Below are 19,250 nucleotides of genomic sequence, written 5' to 3'. Positions count from 1 at the left end.
CTTTGGGAGGGTGAGGCGAGTGGATCATGAGGTCAGAAGATAGAGACCATCCTGGCTAACACGGTGAAACCCCATCTCTACTAAAAATACAAAAAATTAGCCGGGTGTGGTGGCACGCGCCTGTAGTCCCAGCTACTCAGGAGGCCGTGGCAGGAGAATTGCTTGAACCTAGGAGGGGGAGGTGGCAGTGAGCCGAGATCATGCCACTGCACACCAGCCTGGGCAACAGCAAGATTCCATCTCAAAAAAAAAAAAGTTCTGAAGAAAAATATTAGAGGGTCAGTCTCATTTTTTTCCAGTTAAAAAGTTTTGGCCAATTATTGGGAAGACAAAAAACACTTCTCTTAAGTTTCTATTGGACTTAAATACCCTGAACTTCAGTCTTTAGTTTTACTGAAGTCTTTTGGGAAAGGGAATAGGTTGAATATAGACAAAACTTTACAGACGGTGTTTGGAGGTCATACACTTTCTCTTTCCTTTTATAAATGTAGTCCTTAAGTCAGGGTGCTGATATTACGTAGGTCTATTATAGACACATACAGGCCTATTATATGCTGGTATAGTATAGACAAGCCATATTTGCTTTTTTCCATTAGGTAGTAGTGTAGTTGAAAGATCATGAGTTTTAGGGCAGATATACCTGGATTGTAAATCTACTCTTAATATGTGACTTTGAGTATTCTACTTAATCTTGTACAACCTCAGTTTTCTGACTATAAAATAGAGAAAATGTTGTGAGGATTAAACAACATGCTACTCTGGGCCTACTGCCTATGGGTTATCCCTGGTTTGCAGGGAGCAGTGAAAATAAATAAACAACATGAAATATGTCCCTTACCTATAACACATATGGTTCCTTTATCCATGGTTCCCTTTGGAACTTAGAACCACTATCTAATAGTTGCTATCAGTGCCCTAGATGCTTCCTGCAAAAAACAACCTTTCTAGACAGTATAGTTTTTGAAAAGATGGACAGTTCTGTTCTAGAACTTAGAACGAAATATTACTTCGACTGTAAGGTCAGAGCCTGTGTGCAGGCATTTGGATCCTTACATTCAGATAATGTCTAGCATGAAGGCTTCTGGAAGAGAGAAATAGAAAAGAGAATGTTGGAGGAGATGGACTCTCTTACCACTTTGTATTTTGCAGGTTATTGAAGAGAGGGAAAAACTAAAGAATGACCGGGAAGCCCGCCAGAAGAAGATGTACTATCTTAGGACCGAGTTAGAGCGGCTTCATAAACAACAAGGTATCAGCTGCTTTGCATGACTGCCTTTTTGTAATAACTTGCGTAGGAGACCCAGATTTGATACTCTCACACAGGTTCAGTAACCTGAAGCTTCATTAAAAAAAATTTTTTTGACATAAACTTACAAAAAAGTTGTAATAATAATGCAAAGAATTCTCAGGTACTCTTCTCCCAGATGATGGTGATGATGATGATGATGATGATGATTATTATTTGAGATGAAGTTTTGCTCTTTCACTCAGGCTAGAGTGAAGTGGTGTGATTTCAGCTCACTACAACCTCTGTCCCCCAGGTTCAAGTGATTCTCCTGCCTTAGCCTCCCAAGTAGCTGGGATTACAGGCACCCGCCACCATGCCCAGCTAATTTTTTTCGTATTTTTAGTAGAGATAGGGTTTCACCATGTTGGCCAGACCCGTCTCAGCCTCCCAAAGTGCTAGGATTATAGGCGTGAGCTACCACGCCCTGCCAGATTATTAACATTTTAATATACTTGCTATATCTTTTTCTCTCTGTCAATTTGTGTGTATGTGTGTGTGTAATTTTTCCTGAACTTTTTTTTTTTTTTTTTTTTTGAGATGGAGCCTTGCTCTGTTGCCCAGGCTGGAGTGCAGTGGTGCAGTCTTGGCTCACTGCAACCTCTGCCTCCTGGATTCAAGTGATTCTCAACCTCAGCCTCCCAAGTAGCTGGGATTACAGGTGTGTGCCACCACACCTGGCTAATTTTTGTAATTTTAGTAGCGATGGGGTTTCATCATTTTGTCCAGGCTGGTCTCAAACTCCTGGCCTCAAGCAATCCTCCTGCCTCGGCCTCCCAGAGTGCTGAGAATACAGGCATGAGTCACCGCACTGGCCTTTTCTGAACTTTTTAAAGTAACTTGTAGATGTGAGGTTCCTTTACTCCTAAATACTTACGTATTTCCTAACAACAAAGAAGGTACATAACCTTAATACACTTATCAAAATTAGGATATTAGCAGTGATACAATACTATTATCCAGTCTACCAATCTTACTCATATTTCACATTGTCCCGTTAATGCCCTTTATAGCAAAAGAAAGTACAAGATTATATATCACATTCAGTTTTCACATTCCTGTACTCTTTAATCTGAGTCTTTGTATTTCATAACATTAACATTCTGGAAAATAAGAGGTCATATATTTTGTAGAATATCCCTTAATTTTGATTTTTCTGTTTCCTTATGATTAAATTCAGGTTATTCATTTTTGGCAAGACTATCACAGAAATGATGCTGAGTTTTTATCAGGTGTTGATTTGTCCCATTACTGGTGATGTTAACTTTAATTATTTGGTTAAGGTGGTGTCTGCCAGATTTCTCCACTATAGAGTTACTGTTTTATCCTTTTCAATTAATGTGTATCTTATAGAGGAGATACTTTGAGACTATGTAATTATTCAGTTACTCCTCAAACTTTCACCCACTGGTTTTAGCATCCATTGATGAGTCTTGCCTGAGCCAGCTATTATGATAATAGTTAATTTAAAAACATTTTTTGAGACAAGGTCTCACTCTGTCACCCAGGCTGAAGTGCAGTGGCAGTGGCATGATCTCAGGTCACTGCACCTCCGCTTCCTGGCTCAGGTGATCCTTCTGAGTAGCTGAGACCATAGGCATGAGTCACCACGCCTGGCTAATTTTTTTTTTTTGGCTAGAGGCAAGGTTTTACCATGTTGCCAAGGCTGGTCTCAAACTCCTGGGCTCTGCGGCCTCCCGAAGTGCTAGGATTACAGGCATGAGCCACTGTGCCTGGCCTGTGATGGTTATCAAATAGTGATTTTTCAAGGTTCCTCATTCCTTCTACCTTTATTAGTTGGCTTTCTACTGCAAGAGGGAACTTCCTAACCCTCACTCCCATTTGTTTATTCATTTATATGAGTATGAATTCATGGATTCTTCATTTGATAAGTTATAATCTTTTATTATCATTATTTTCATGCTCAAATTGTTCCAAATCTGGCCAGTGGGACCCCCTGTGAGTTAGCTCCTGTGTCCTTTCAATATGTCTCCATCATTTTTTACTACTTTCTTTTTTCTTCTTTTTCTTTCTTTCTTTCTTTTCTTTTCTCTCTTTTTTTTTTTGAGATGGAGCCTTGCTCTGTTGCCCAGGCTAGAGTGCAGTGTGGCGCAATCTCAGCTCACTGCAGCCTCCGCCTTCCAAGTTCAAGTAATTTGCCTGCCTCAACCTCCCAAGTAGCTGGGATTACAGGCGTGTGCCACCATGCCTGGCTAATTTTTGTATTTTTAGTAGAGACAGGGTTTCACCCTGTTGGCCAGGTTGGTCTCTAACTCCTGACCTCAGGTGATCTGCCCGCCTCGGCCTCCCAAAGTGCTGGGATTATAGGTGTAAGCCACTGCACCTGGCCTTTTTTTCTTTTTTTTTTAAGAGACAGGGTCTCATTCTGTTGCCCAGGCTGGAGGGCAGTGGTGCTGTCATAGCTCACTGTAGTCTTGAATTTCTGGACTCAAGTGAGCCTCCCATCTCAGCCTCCCAAAGCACTGGAATTACAGGCATGAGCCACAGTGCCTGGTCTTTCCTTAAATTTGGCACACACACACACAAAAATGTTCCCTGATGCCTTCCTTTTTATTCTATTTCTTTATGCTTTTAGGAATTCACATACACAGTGAAGAAAAGAACATAACAAGGCTTCTAAATACTGATAGTATGAAAGAACAGAGTGAAGAAGATATAATTGCTTCTGTCTGGGTTTGGACTGTTTAGGGATGAGAAATTGAGTTATTTATCCTGTGAGGATTAACACCAGAGGATCTGCAGTTTGGAACAGGAGATAACATTAAATAAGCCAGCTGGGTGTGGCGGCTCACATCTGTAATCCCAGCACTTTGAGAGGCTGAAGTAGGCAGATCGCTTTGAGCTCAGGAGTTCAAGACCAGCCTGGTGACATGGCAAAACCCCATCTCTACCAAAAAAAAAAAGATAAACCAGAGGCAAAACCTAAACCTCATTGAAGAAGTTGTTAAAGTGTCCTTAGATCAGATAAAGTCAAATATATTACCCTCTAAATAATTCTTCAGCCCTCTGAAGAGAGGACAACTGCTAAATTCATAGTTACAACACTTATTAATGTTTTTGAGAGACACACAAAATTATATATACTGTTATGGGAGTTCATGGAGCCCCTGAAGCCTGTCCATAAATCCTTAGCTAATAACCTTTACACAAAAGATAATGTCATAACCCATTCTTTACCTTCATAGAAGCTTCACTTACACCAACCCATGTGGAAGGAGAGTCTCACTTGCTCTTAGAAAAAAAATTGTTTTTTGAGACAGAGTCTCACTATCACCCAGGCTGGAGTGCAATGGCATGATCTTGGCTCACTGCAAGCTCCGCCTCCTGAGTTCAAGCAATTCTCCTGCCTCAGCCTCCCGGGTAAATAGAATTACAGGCGCCCACCCCCATGCCCGGCTAATTTTTTGTATTTTTAGTAGAGACGGGGTTTCACCATGTTAGCAAGGCTGGTGTCGAGCACCTGAACTCAAGTAGTCACTCACCTTGGTCTCCCAAAGTGCTGGGATTACAGGCATGAGCCACCGCGCCTAGCCGCTCTCAGAAACTTTTGTGGGCAAAGATTTTGTAACCATAAAGCCCTGACAGATTACTGCTTTTAAATGAGAAATGACTCATCTTATTTTCCCTGTACTTCTTTTTGTTGACATTTGACTGCTCAGGGGAAATGCTGCGCAAGAAACGAAGGGAGAAGGATGGCCACAAAGATCCTCTCTTGGTGGAGGTGAGTCGGCTTCAGGATAACATTATGAAGGACATTGCAGAGCTACGGCAAGAGGCAGAAGAGGCAGAAAAGAAGCAATCTGAACTGGACAAAGTGGCTCAGATCTTGGGAATTAACATCTTTGATAAATCCCAGAAGTCTTTAAGTGACAGTAAAGAGCCTACAGAGAAGCCTGGGAAAGCAGAAAAATCTAAGAGCCCAGAAAAGGTGTCATCGTTCTCAAACTCCTCCTCCAACAAGGTAACAACTCAATTTTTCCATTTCTATCATCTTTTTTTTCCCTTAGACTCCTATGGTTTTCTAACCATTTTCTTAACTTAGGTTTTCAAACTGTTCTTACTCTTGTTAATTATTTTCTTACAGTGTAGATCAGAGCATGGTACTCCTCTTCAGAATTTCAGCAGTTCCTTGTTGCCCGCAAAGAATCCAAAATCCTCAGTATTCAGGACCTTCTATGTTCTCGTTCCAGCATTTACTCCCTAACCCACTCCTGTCTGGCTTCTGATCTTCTCACAACTTGTATATACCCTTTTGGGGGGTTCATATTTAGCAACTATGTTCATGTCTAGGTCACTACTATGTTGCTAAAGTCAGTAGATACATTTTACTTCTCAAATGAGCAGCATTTGAGGCCAAGAATCACTTTCTCCTACAAATACTCTTTTCCCTTGGCTTCTGTCACACTTCTTTTCCTCATAGTACATTGTATGCTCCTGCTTAGTATCCTTTGCTGTCTATCTCTCGTGCATAATCTTTAAATTTTTGAGTTTCTCGGGGCTCAGTCCTTGCCCAGTTCTCCAGAATTTGCTCTTTCTTTCTAGGCCATTTCATCCAGTCCTATGCTAAAATGCCATATGACAATTGCCAGTTTTATGTTCTAGTCAAATGAGTCTTCTGAGTGTCTAACAACCTAACTCACCATTTCCACTCATTATCTCATAGGCACTTGAAATTGAGCATGTCCTAAACTAAATTAATGGTTGTGCTCAACCTCCTTCCAACTGTTTCTTCCTCCATTGTTATGCATTCTCAATGAATGGCATACTGTCCAACAGTTTTCATGCCAACAACTTAAAAGTCACTCTTAGTCTTCTGCCCTCCCTAACTGCTCCATACGCAATCAATTACAAATTCTGTCAGGTCCCTCTCCAAAGTGAATCTCGATTCCATCCACCTTATCATCTCCACTGACATTCAAGTCCAGGCCACATCAGTTTTTGCTGATGTTGCTATGTTAACTGTTTTTGCACATATAGCCAGTGATCATGATACTTAATCCAATCCCTTGCCTACCTCCTCAACCTCATTTCATGCCTCTTTCCCTCTTGCTGACTGTAGTTTCATTACTAACCTTTTCATTCCTCAAACGTATCATCTCCTCTCATCACCTCACATTTTCTGTTCCCTTTCTTTACCATGCAAATTGAACTCTTTCCTTATCTGCTCTTCTAACTAACTACAATGCATCCTTTAGATTGGATCTTAAATTACTTCCCTGACATCCTTCTCTGATTCCCTAGACTGTTAAATTTGCCTGATATACACTCCCATAATATCTTGTAATTTTCCTTCTTAGCATTTATGACAGATCTGATTTTATAATTAAATGTGTTCCCCTAATTTGATTTTAAGGTTCAAAAGTTACAGGGACTTTATATGTGTCATTGTTCAATATGGTTCTCAATACATAGCCCAGGGCCCGGCACATAGTAATGAATACTGCTGAAGAAACGTTATATTACATCTTACACTGCGTCACCTCAAAATGCAATTTTTCAGATGTGCAATATCTGGTATTACACCTCTCTGGTTTTGCATAAATAATCCTATTAGCCTGGAATAATCTTTCTCCCAACCCCACTCACCTATTAAAGCCCAATTTGGATACCACCTCTTCCATGAAGAATTTCCAGAATTCCACCCAGATCTAGTCAGCCTTCTTTAGCACTCTAATTTGTTTCTTTGTAAAATTTATTTTGTTGTCTTATTTAAAGACTCTTCTTACGTCTGTCTCCACTAAATGAGAGCTTCTTTTTTTTTTTTTTTTCTTTTCTGGTTAAAGATGGGGTCTTGCTATATTGCCCAGGCTGGTCTTTTTTTTGAGACGGAGTTCTTGCTCTGTCACCCAGACTGGAGTGCGGTGGTGCAATCTCGGCTCACTGCAACCTTCGCCTTCCAGGTTCAAGCAATTCTTCTGCCTCAGCCTCCTGAGTAGCTGAGATTACAGGCACGTGCCACCACGCCCGGCTAATTTTTGTATTTTTAGTAGAGACATGGTTTCACCATATTGGCCAGGCTGGTCTCAAACTCCTGACCTTGTGATCCGGCCTCCCAAAGGGCTAGGATTATAGGCGCGAGCCACCCTGCCCGGCCTTTTTTTTTTTTTTTTTTTTTTTTTTTTTTTTGAGACAGAGTCTTGTTCTGTCGGCCAGGCTGGAGTACAGTGGCGTGTGGTGTGATCTTGGCTCACTTCAACCTCCGTCTTCCGGGCAATTCTCCTGCCTCAGCCTCCTGAGTAGCTGGAGTTACAGGCGTGTGCCACCACACCCAGCTAATTTTTGTATTTTTAGTAGAGACAGGGTTTCCCCATGTTGGCCAGGCTGGTCTCGAACTCCTGACCTCAGGTAATCTACCCGCCCCGGCCTCCCAAAGTGCTGGGATTACAAGCATGAGCCACTGCTCCCGTCCCCAGGCTGGTCTTGAACTCCTAGGCTCAAGTGATGATCCTACCGCTTCAGCCTCCCAAAGTGCTAGTATTACAGATGTGAGCCACCCCACCTGGCCCGAGAGGATAAAAGAGGAATCTTTTTTATCTTTGTGTTTCCCATGGCATACGATATGTCTAGCACATAGTACATCCTCAGTTAATGTTGAGAGGTAGGAAAGAGAATATATTCTGTATTATCACCCAAGCTCTATTTTTTTCCGTGTCTTCCTAGGAGAGTTTTCTTTCTCAACCAGGTGGGCCTGGTCTTTTATACCTGGGTCTTGAGTCTAGGTAGGGCCTTTGATGGGAGAAGAATTTAAAAGCTCTGGTCCATATGTGCGGTGTGCGTGTGTGTGTGAAAGAGAGACTCAGAGGCTGGCAGAGATGATATCCTGGCTCCCTTCATGGCCTTTTCCGACAGTAGCCGGCTGAGGATGCTGAGGTGCCTCGTTACAGCCTCATGAGAGTACAGGCCTAGGCTCCCCACCTGCCTCTGCTAGCCTGGGTTTGGGTGTGGTCATGGATTTTGGCTGGCCTATTGTCTACAAGTTTTCCGTCTTGTTTTGCTACCCCTTTCCTGGGCTTCTGGCTGGAGAGAGGAGGTTTCTGTTGGGGCTTTTCTGGTCTGTGCCCATTGATATTTCCAGGTTGCCAGCTTCTTCAGCTCCAAGTCTGGAATATACGGGGCAAAAAGTGAACCCAGGAACTTACCACTGTGTGACTTCTTGGGTCCTGCGGTTCCTAGCCAATCTGCCACTTTCTGTTCACCTTTCAGAGTTTTCTTATGTTTGTTTCATACAGACTGTCTAGAGTTTTTAGCTGTACATAGCGGGAGGAATATGGAATTTTGTCTAATCTATCTTCCCAAAGGAGAAGACTCATCAATAATTTGTTGAGAGTGTGAAGACTTTAGCTGGGCATGGTGGCATGCGCCTGTAGTCCCAGCTACTCAGGGGGCGCAAGCGGGGGAAGATTGTTGAACCCAGGAGTTCCTGGCTGCAGTCAGCTGTGATTGCATTGCTGCACTCCAGCCTGTCTCTTAAAAAATAAAAGTGTGAAGAGTCTTGAGTTTGAGAACCTCTGCTCTAAAGGATACAAAGTGCAGTAAGTCACAAATTCTTGTTCTTGGGTTTATAATCTTGCTGTGAATGTGACATATTAGAAGTTTTTAATATTTAGCACTTTATGTTAAATGATATATTTTTTTAAATAAAATAAGCTATATCCAATTATAAAAAAAATAAAAATAAAATAAAATAAAAGCTCTGGTCCTTTGTAATTGACTTATACATTGGATTTCTATTCATATACCAACCCAATGATAATCTGTCATCTTGATTTGGGTGAGTCTTCATGGTCTTTGAAACTAACGGATATGTTACAATTCAGTTTTCATCTCAGCAGTAAGGAATATTATGTCCACAGCCTTTCTTTCCTACCTGTCCTTGGTATTTCTTCTGTCTTTACCTCTCTTTAAAATGTATAGTTGGTTTGAGGTTTTCTTTCCCTTTCTGTTCATTTCAGAAAAGCACATACAAACTTGTAATTTCATCTACCTAGAGACACCTATTATTATTACTTTTTTTTTGAGACAGGGTCTCTCTCTGTCACCCAGGTTGAGTGCAGTGACACGGTCATGGCTCACTGCAGCCTCCAACTCTCGGGTCCAAGCATTCCTTCCACCTCAGGCTCCCCGGTAGCTGGGACTACAGGTGCTCACCACCACCACACTTGGCTAATTTTTGTATTTTTGTAGAGTTGAGGTTTTGCCATGTCTCCAAGGCTGGTCCCGAACTCCTAAGCTCAAGTAATCTGCCCACCTCAGCCTCCCAAAGTGCTGGCATTACAGGTATAAGCCACTGGGCCCAGCCGAGACCACTGTTATTAATACCTTGGTGTATAATATTAATACCTTGGTGTATGTTATTCCAAATGCATTAATTTATTATTAATACCTTGGTGTATGTTATTCCAAATACATACACCAAGGTATTAATTTATTATGTATTCCAAATACATTAATTTATTATTAATACCTTGGTGTATGTTATTCCAAATACATACACCAAGGTATTAATTTATTATGTATTCCAAATACGTTAATTTATTATTAATACCTTGGTGTATGTTATTCCAAATACATACACCAAGGTGTTCTGTCCATTAATTCACTTAACAAATACGTATTGGTCACCAATAAAGTGTCAGGAACTGGTCTAGATATGGGAAGTATCACACTGAACAGTATAGACAAGGTTCATATTCTCATTAAATAGCAGAAGACGATAAATAAATAAGTCCATGTTAGGTAATGATAAGTGCCTAAAAAAAGAAAACAAGATAAGGAGTATAGAGTGGTTAGAGAAAGTATTTTGGATAAAGTGATACTCAACGCTGTATGCTGATTTACATATCTTCGTTGATTCTTCAAGTGTATTTTATTAGTTCTTCTCAGTATATCATGAATATCTTTCCATGTCAGTAAATACACTTCTATAATACCATTTTTAACAACCTTATTTTTTGTTGTTTTGTTGCATGGTTAAGCATAATTTATTTAACCAATCAAATCACCTGTTGTTTAACATGATAATTTCCGTAGGATAAATGTCAAGGAGTGAATTGCTGGGTTAAAGGGTATGCAGTATTTTGAGGTATGTAATGTATTCCTAGATTATCTTCTAGAAGATGGTGCCAGTTAATACCCCCACCAGGAGTGTATGAACTCTCCCATCCCCTACCTGTCTGGTGTGATCTCTTTAGTGATTCTTGAATAGGATTCAGGTAGGGAAAACGTATCTTTGAAGCCCCAATTGTTTCCCTTTCTCTATCCTACCTTTTTCCCTGCATGAGCCAATATTCCAGGTACCCAGCTCTTCATCTTATATACTATAGAACCCCATTCATAGTGAGCCTCTGAGTTGCAAAAATTATCTTCTTTTCCTGTGCCTTACTCCTGAACATTAACCAGAATTCTCATTTCCTGAGTGCCTTGTTCCAGCTTGGTAATAAATTAATTCGTATTAAAATATTTGCTGTTGATAACTTTAATATTAAGGAGTTGATATATTTTTAAAAAGGATACATGTTAACAGTGTTAAAATTTTTTTTTTTTTTTTTTTTGAGACAGGGTCTCACTTGTTGCTGAGGCTGGAGTGCAGTGGCACAATCTTACCTTACTGCAACCTCCGTCTCCTGGGTTCAAGTGATTCTCGTGCCTCAACCTCCCAAGTAGCTGGGACTACAGGTGCACACCACCATGCCCGGGTAATTTTTATATTTTTAGTAGAGATGGGGTTTCACCATGTTGGCCAGGCCTGTCTCGAACTCCTGGCCTCAAGTGATCCGCCCACCTCGACCTCCCAAAGTGATGGGATTACAGGTGTGAGCCACTGCACCTGGCCTCTAAAGGTGTTAAATTCTAAAAGTGATATTTTAGGCAGTTAAGAATGTTTTTCCTAGATTCCTTTAAATCATTCTACATAGATGACTTTATCTATGTGTAGTTGTATAGTCTGCTTTATCTATGTACACCAACCGTTCTCTCCAGTTTTTCATACCAGGATGCATGTGATGAGTTCACTATCAGCTATTTTCTGCATTTGCTTTGCTTAGCCTGTCAATTACCTTTTCCATATTGGTTTTTCTTCCCTCCCTAGTAGTCACAATTTTCAAATTTAACTGTTTAGTTGCATAGGTAACATATTCAACATTTACTAAAGGGTATACAGTGAAGAGACTCCTACCCATCCTTGTTCTCCACTTTCCTTCCCCAGAGGCAGCCAGTGTTTCCACAACCTTGGCTGTTCTTCTAGAGATATGTTAGGATATGTAAGTAAATATATTGCCATTATGATTTACTTTTTATGCTGTGATAGCACTATGAAGTCAAATAGTTCTGTGTCTTAGAGACATGTTTCTGTTAGGGTTCCCCCCAACTTGTGCAGCTTTAAACACTGGAAATATGGTCATATGGCCCTATTTCTATTATTATGGCCACTTACTATTTCTAAGAGAACACAAGTCTAGATTGCCTTGAATTCCTTGTAAGTACAGATTTTTCCCCTCTAGGAATCAAAAGTAAACAATGAGAAGTTTCGTACTAAGAGCCCCAAGCCTGCCGAAAGCCTCCAGTCAGCCACTAAGCAGTTGGATCAGCCCACTGCTGCTTATGAGTATTATGATGCTGGCAATCACTGGTGCAAAGACTGCAACACCATCTGTGGGACCATGTTTGATTTCTTCACTCATATGCACAATAAGAAGCACACACAGGTTGGTATCCTACTCTCTGTTATTTTCACTCCCACCCTCACTCTCTTCAAACTTCTATACCCCTATCTGCATTGCAAAGCCGGAAAAGGAAACATTCTCATATGGGCAGGAGCCCCAATCTGAAGAGCGAAGAGACACCAACAAAGGAGACACCATCCCCAGGGCTCAGTCCGGGGGACTTGGCTGTAACTAAACACCATGACAAGTGTAAGTGAGGTTTCTGCCTCTTTTGATTCCTTGAGTACCTGATTTTTTTGTTTCATTTTACCTTTTTCTGGTACTTGCTCTAACATGTGTTTACCTTTTCCACAGGTGATTTCCATTTAAACAGTTGGCAGAGGGGGTGGGGGTGGGTAGCTGGGGGCTTCTGGTCCCCTGGCCTTATTATGGGGGAAAAAAAAGAGAAACGTGGGTCATTGAGCTTTTAGTGCTGTTGTGTGAGCACATCTGCCTCTTACAAATAGACACTGGATCCCTACAACAGACCTTGGGCTTCAAAGACCCAGAGTGAGGCCAAGCAAGATGCCATAAAGCGTGCTGACAAGATAACTGTTCCTGCAAAAGGTATGTTTCCTTTTTGCCTCCTTTGTGGTTTCCTTACATTCAGTTGAGGAAGAGGTGTCCCTGAGCTAACATTCTAGGAAGCAGCATAGCATGAGACAGCCATTCCTTTTAACAAAGCCGCAAGAATGGCTTCTGTGTACAAAACAGTGTACTAGGTCCTGAAGCTATAAAGAGATCTATAAGACCATGATCTCTACCCATACGGCCAAAAATCTACTACTCACAGATGTTAAACATAGACATGTCACTTAAAACAGAATTGTCTTTGTCATTGGCTTATGGGCCCAAAATCTTACTTGTTTGGAATCCAGGTTAAAAAGGACAGGAGATGCAGTAATTTAACTGCCTTTTCAACTAAGAACTGTACAATATTTTGAGTCATTGTTATTAAGGGGTAAGTGGAGAAGCAGAAACTTCCTTTGTCTTTAAACTTTCCAATTTCTTTCTTTCTTTTTTTTTTTTTTTTTTTTTTTCCTGAGATGGAGTCTGTCTCTGTTGCCCAGGCTGGAGTGCAGTGGTGCGATCTCTGCTCACTGCAAGCCCCGCCTCCCGGGTTCACCCCATTCTCCTGCCTCAGCCTCCCGAGTAGCTGGGACTACAGGCGCCCGCCACCATGCCTTGTATTGTTTGTATTTTTAGTAGAGATGAGGGTTTCACTGTGTTAGCCAGGATGGTCTCAATCTCCTGACCTCATGATCTGCCCACCTCTGCCTCCAAAAGTGCTGGGATTACAGGCATGAGCCACTGTGCCCAGCCCATAAACTTTTCAATTTCTTACCTTCACAAGTAGCCAGTGCTGCTACTATATCCTTGAGATCTACAGAAGATAGTTTCCTCAGTAATTAATACCAACATGAGAGATCATCATAAAATGGTAATGGGCTATTTGGGAGTATAGTTTTTGTATCTCCTGAGATGCTTAGTGCTAGTTAGGGTTTGAGGAGACTCAGCAACAGGAATTAATCTGGCACAGGAAACTCCTAAATTAACCAGTTAATGTTCCCAAGAGGTAGAAGAAATAGAGGACTGTAGTTCAAGCCTTAGGTTGGAAAGACTGTGCCATTGGGATTCATCTAAATACTGCTTCTGACTTCAAAGTGGGTAAGGCCCTCTATACTGTAACCATTTTACTGCAAAGGGGTGGTGGGATTTCCATTGGTTGCTGTCATTCTGGGTGGAATCGACTTATTTCCTTGACTTTTTTCTACTTCTTCCAGGCTCTGAGTTTCTGGTTCCCATCAGTGGATTTTATTGCCAGCTCTGTGAGGAATTTTTGGGGGATCCAATTTCTGGGGAGCAACATGTGAAGGGTCACCAACACAATGAGAAATACAAGGTTGGTCTTTGTAGTAGGCTGTGGAGTTTCCAACTTTTCTGAAGTAATTATTTTGACTTTGTCAAATGGCGTCCGAGCCAGAAAAAGCCATTGACACTTCAAATTCCATATAACCTCTGAGTTCTCCTCAATCCTAGTGGGAGATGCTCAGCAGATAGCATCCCATATGTCCTTGAGGAAGATTATTCTGGGGATTTCTACTAAATGAATTCTAACAGTAGCAGGGCCAAGATTTTTTTCTCTTGTATTTTCACCAGTTTTTGAGCCTTTATCTTTTTTCTTCCCAGAAATATGTGGATGAAAACCCATTATATGAGGAGCGGCGGAATCTGGACCGCCAAGCTGGCTTGGCTGTGGTCCTAGAGACAGAACGGCGACGGCAGAGTGAGCTAAAGCGCAAACTTAGTGAGAAACCAAAGGAGGAGAAGAAAGAAAAAAAGGCAAAGGCTGTGAAAGAAGTAAAGGAAGATGACAAGGTCTCTGAGAAATTAGAAGACCAACTGTCTGAGGGTAGGAACTCCCCTGAAAAAGCTGAAAATAAAAGGAACACTGGCATCAAACTCCAGTTAAAAGAAGAGGTAAAGAAGGAGTCACCAACATCATCTTCTTTTGGGAAATTCAGCTGGAAGAAGCCAGAAAAAGAAGAGGAGAAAAGTTCAGTGGTGACCCCAGGTATCTCTAAAGAAGAGATTGTAGAAAGTAGTAAGGACAAAGAGGATGGCAAAACTGAAGCTGCGAAGGCAAAGCCTATCAAAATCAAGCTCTCTGGGAAAACTGTTGTTGCACATACCAGCCCTTGGATGCCTGTTGTGACAACTTCCACACAGACTAAGATCCGACCCAACCTGCCTATCCCATCCACAGTACTCCGCAAGTCGTGTTCAGCCACAATGAGCAAGCCAGCTCCTCTTAACACCTTTCTATCTATTAAGTCCTCTGGAACCACTGCTAAACCTCTGCCAGTGGTTAAAGAGTCTTCAGCTGATATCCTCTTACCTCCAGACATCATCTCCAAAGCATTTGGAGGGGAAGAGGTGATTCTAAAAGGGTCTCCAGAGGAAAAAGTGGTGTTGGCTGAAAAGAGTGAGCCATCTCATTTACCTGAACAAATACTACCACCTCCTCCACCACCCCCACCTCCACCACCTCCACCACCCCCCGTTATACCTCATCCAGCTGCCCCGTCTCCTGCTCAAGCAAATGCTATCTTGGCTCCAGTAAAATCAAACCCAGTTGTATCTCAGACTCTCAGCCCTGGCTTTGTGGGTCCTAACATTTTGAACCCAGTGTTGCCTGTAGCCATCATGGCCTCAGCACAGCCAGCTGCCATTCCTTCTGATGAGACAGCTCCTGGGGTGAGTGAGAGTGACCGAGACCAGACCCTGTTCTCTGTATTAGTACGTCCTCCACCACCCCTCTCAAGTGTGTTCAGTGAACAAGCCAAAAAGTTAGAGAAGCGAAATTCATGCTTAGCCACAGCCAATGCTAAGGACCTGTATGACATATTCTATAGTAGTGGTGGAAAGGGGGCCCCTGAGACTAAGCTAAGTGGTGGTCCATTGGCCAATGGGGAAAATAGCAACCTCTCTAGAACCAAAAGTTCAGACACCTCTTCTGCTTCTCCTTTGAACAGCAGTGCATCCCAAGAGGAATTGCATCAGGATGAGGGTTTGGTCACTGCTCCTATAGTTAGCAACTCTGAAAAGCCCATTGCAAAAACTCTGGTGGCCCTAGGGAAATGGTCAGTTGTAGAACATGTAGACCCAAAAAGCACAGGCAGCACCTATGGCTTCCTACAGCCTCTGACAAGGTTGTGCCAAAGCAGGCCTTATGAAACAATTACCCCAAAGACAGACACTTTGGCCATTTGGACCTCTAGTTCCTTCCAGAGTGACACTAGTAGGGATATATCTCCAGAGAAGAAGAGTGAGCTTGACCTGGGAGAGCCAGGACCACCTGGTGTAGAACCACCTCCTCAACTGTTAGATATACAGTGCAAAGAATCTCAGAAGTTGGTAGAAATCCACCTCAGAGAATCTGTTAACCAGGATAAGGAAAGCCAAGAGCTCCATAAATCTGAGGATTGTAGAGAAAGTGAGATAGAGACAAACACTGAACTGAAAGGAAGGGTAAAGGAGCTGTCTGAGGGGATAGTTGATGAGGGAGCAAGTACCAGCATTGGACCCCACAGCATAGAAGATTCTAATTTGAACCATGGGAACAGATACATGTGGGAGGGAGAAGTAAAACAGCCCAACTTGCTAATGATTGACAAAGAAGCTGAACAGTCCAATAAATTGATGACAGGAAGTGAAACTCCAAGTAAAGTAGTGATCAAATTGAGTCCACAGGCTTGCTCTTTCACAAAGGCAAAATTAGACTCATTTTTATCAGAAGCTAGGTCTTTACTCAACCCACAAGATACACCTGTGGAAATTTCTGCCCCAGAGTTGCTTCTTCATTCCCCAGCCAGATCAGCTATGTGTTTAACAGGTAGTCCACAAGAGCAAGAAGTTTCAGTTGTTAGTGAGGAGGGGCTAGAAAATTCAGCTCCAGAATCAGCTTCTAGAACTTCTAGGTACAGAAGCTTCAAACTCAAAAGAGAAAGATCAAAAGACTTTCAAGTTAAAAAGATCTATGAGTTGGCTGTTTGGGATGAAAACAAGAAGAGGCCAGAGACCTGGGAGAGCCCAGAGAAACCAAAAGCAGAAGCACTGGAGCTACAAGATGTCCATCCAGAGTTAACAGTGACAATAGAAAGCAAGGCCCTAGAAGACTTTGAAGCTACAGACTTAAAGGTAGAGGAGCTTACTGCCCTGGGGAATCTGGGGGATATGCCTGTTGATTTCTGCACTACTCGGGTAAGCCCAGTACATAGATCCCCAACTGCGTTGTCTCAGAAAGTGTGTGAAGAAAATTCTATATCACCTATAGGGTGTAATTCCTCCAATCCCACTGACTTCGAACCAATCCCATCTTTTTCTGGGTTTCCGTTAGATTCTCCCAAAACCTTGGTGCTTGACTTTGAGACAGAGGGTGAACGAAACTCATCTAATCCCAGGAGTGTTAGGATCCCTTCTCCTAACATTTTGAAAACTGGACTTACAGAAAATGTTGACCGTGGCTTGGGGGGCCTAGAGGGAACACACCAGGCCCTTGACCTGTTAGCAGGAGGAATGATGCCTGAGGAAGTAAAAGAATCTTCCCAGTTAGACAAACAAGAGTCACTCGGATTGGAAGTAAAAACAATTAATTCTGCAGGCCTTGGGCCATCTCCTTGCCTTCCAGACCTTGTTGACTTTGTCACACGGACTTCTGGAGTTCAAAAAGATAAACTATGTTCTCCACTCTCTGAGCCAGGTGACCCTTCTAAATGTAGTTCCCTGGAGTTGGGGCCATTACAGCTAGAAATATCGAATGCATCTACCACAGAGATGGCAATTCTGCAAGTAGATGATGACAGTGGCGACCCTCTGAATCTGGTTAAAGCTCCAGTGTCAAGGTCCCCTCCGAGGGAGCAGGTAATTGAAGACAATATGGTCCCTCAGGAAATGCCTGAACAGGAAGCTACAGTTGGTGCCATCCAGGACCACACAGAACCCAGTGTTCACAACTAAGAATAAATACCTAGAGCTACTTGTGAATGAATCATTGGCTTCTAGAAATCAGATGCCCAGATGATCCAGGACTAGTTTGCTATCTCATCTGGAACCTACACCAAGAGATGCAGTCAGCATCTTACAGTAAATGTTCATGGAAGCTAAAAAATTTACCTCCTTTCCTTTTCCCCTTAAAACACCAGACAAATCGATAACAACTTATATATATATATATCTGTAAAAATGTATTTTCTGTTAATTTTTTTGCCAATTTATTTTCTCCCACTTTGTCATTAAAATCAAATGTCTAACTGGCTCACCACATAGTGTGCTTTGATTGTATTTTGGCTTTGACTCTGCCATTTCTGAAATGGGGAGGATGGAGGCAACTGACCTCTCCAATTGCTGTGTTGTATTCCTACCCAATTTCCTGGGCAGTTGATGCATCTCTGGGAAAAACACCAGAAAGCTTGCTGAAATGGAAAACTTGGAAGAATTGTTCATCTCTTAGGCTTCCATTTGGATGGGCCTGCCTTAACATTGTTTGAAATGCAGCGTGAGTAGCTCTTTTGTTTACTGTTTACACCTCTTATTGGCATGTCAACTCCTGTACTTCCCTTACTCTGTTGCCTTTGTTGAGATGCATTGTCCTGCTAACCCACAAACCTGTTTGGAAATAAACATGGAAGAATATCTGGCAGGCTTACTTTTAGAAGACGACAAATCGGTAAGGCTTATTCATGGTTCATTGCCAGGAGCAGATATGCTTTTGAGATCACTTTTATTTTTGAAATGGCCTTTGTTCATTGTATTGTGATCCAGTAACACTTTGTATTAAATTGTTTAGCAGCCATTTGTGTTGTGAAGGGTTAGAAGATCTCTGAAACTTGTCTTGAGATTAAACTCATTCCCTGTTCCACAAACCCATATGTATCCTTTCCTCTACCTCCTCCTTTCCCAATTAATTTCCACCATAGTATGATGTTTTGGGTTGTATATTTTGTTAAAAAGATTAAAGAATTTATGAGTTGGCTTGGACAAGTTTAACTTTATTTTTAATGTGTTAATTACTTGGAATAAATGCATTAATCTCATGTTTCCTTCTGGATTTTTGTTTTGAAATCACACACATTTGAACTCCAAAGGAAAACTAGAACAGTGAATCCCTGCTGCCCTATTGTCTATCCTCACCCCCAACCATGCTTTCCTCACTTGTCAGAATTACTTCATGCCAGAATGTTAAGATATATAGTCTGCCCCAGCGCAGCCTGGATGGGTAGTGAGTAGGCAACAGTTGTCTGGTGTTGGCATCTTCCTATTGTGAAGCTTTTTATATACCTTTGTGTTGACTCTCCGTAGGCTTTTCTGGGAACTGAGCTCCCCTAGGACAATCAGGTTCTTGCTCTTGGGAATTAGGGATCTCAGTCCTCAGATTTTCTATCTCTGTCCCAGTTTCCTCTTGATATCCCTGTTGTCAGCAGTTTATAACCTGACTCAATAGGGCCTTCAGAGTCTTATTTACCCACCTGTTCCTCAAAGATAATACAAAATTGCCGATCTGTATCAACCTCCCTGCCCCTCCAAATTCTTTTTTCCTGTTTCCTTATGTACAGAGCTATAAAATCCCTAGGTCAACAATGGGAAGGATTTTTAATTTTTCTTGACTAGTGTCAATTTAGAAATCATTCTGGCCTCTCTTATCATGTTATGGAAAGGACACAGATTTGGGAGAGCTAGATCCT

General features: G+C 41.9%; 1 protein-coding gene across 1 annotated transcript in view; it reads left to right on the top strand.

The window, feature by feature from the left end:
- ZNF318 (zinc finger protein 318) overlaps window positions 1-18,602 on the top strand; it is a 34,976-nt gene extending 16,374 nt beyond the window's left edge. Inside the window, exons 5-10 of the mRNA XM_030797554.1 lie at window positions 1,150-1,249; window positions 4,966-5,267; window positions 11,806-12,009; window positions 12,474-12,573; window positions 13,791-13,909; window positions 14,197-18,602. Of these exons, the coding sequence (XP_030653414.1) occupies window positions 1,150-1,249; window positions 4,966-5,267; window positions 11,806-12,009; window positions 12,474-12,573; window positions 13,791-13,909; window positions 14,197-17,526 (4,155 nt within the window). The 3' untranslated portion in view covers window positions 17,527-18,602. The remainder of the gene's footprint in view (window positions 1-1,149; window positions 1,250-4,965; window positions 5,268-11,805; window positions 12,010-12,473; window positions 12,574-13,790; window positions 13,910-14,196) is intronic.
- The last annotated feature ends 648 nt before the right edge of the window (window positions 18,603-19,250 follow it).

Source organism: Nomascus leucogenys, chromosome 17 (genome assembly GCF_006542625.1).
Source record: "Nomascus leucogenys isolate Asia chromosome 17, Asia_NLE_v1, whole genome shotgun sequence".
NCBI classification, from domain to species: Eukaryota; Metazoa; Chordata; class Mammalia; order Primates; family Hylobatidae; genus Nomascus; species Nomascus leucogenys.
The sequence above is the reverse complement of the archived record's forward strand: the minus strand, read 5'-3'. Positions and strand labels throughout refer to the sequence as shown.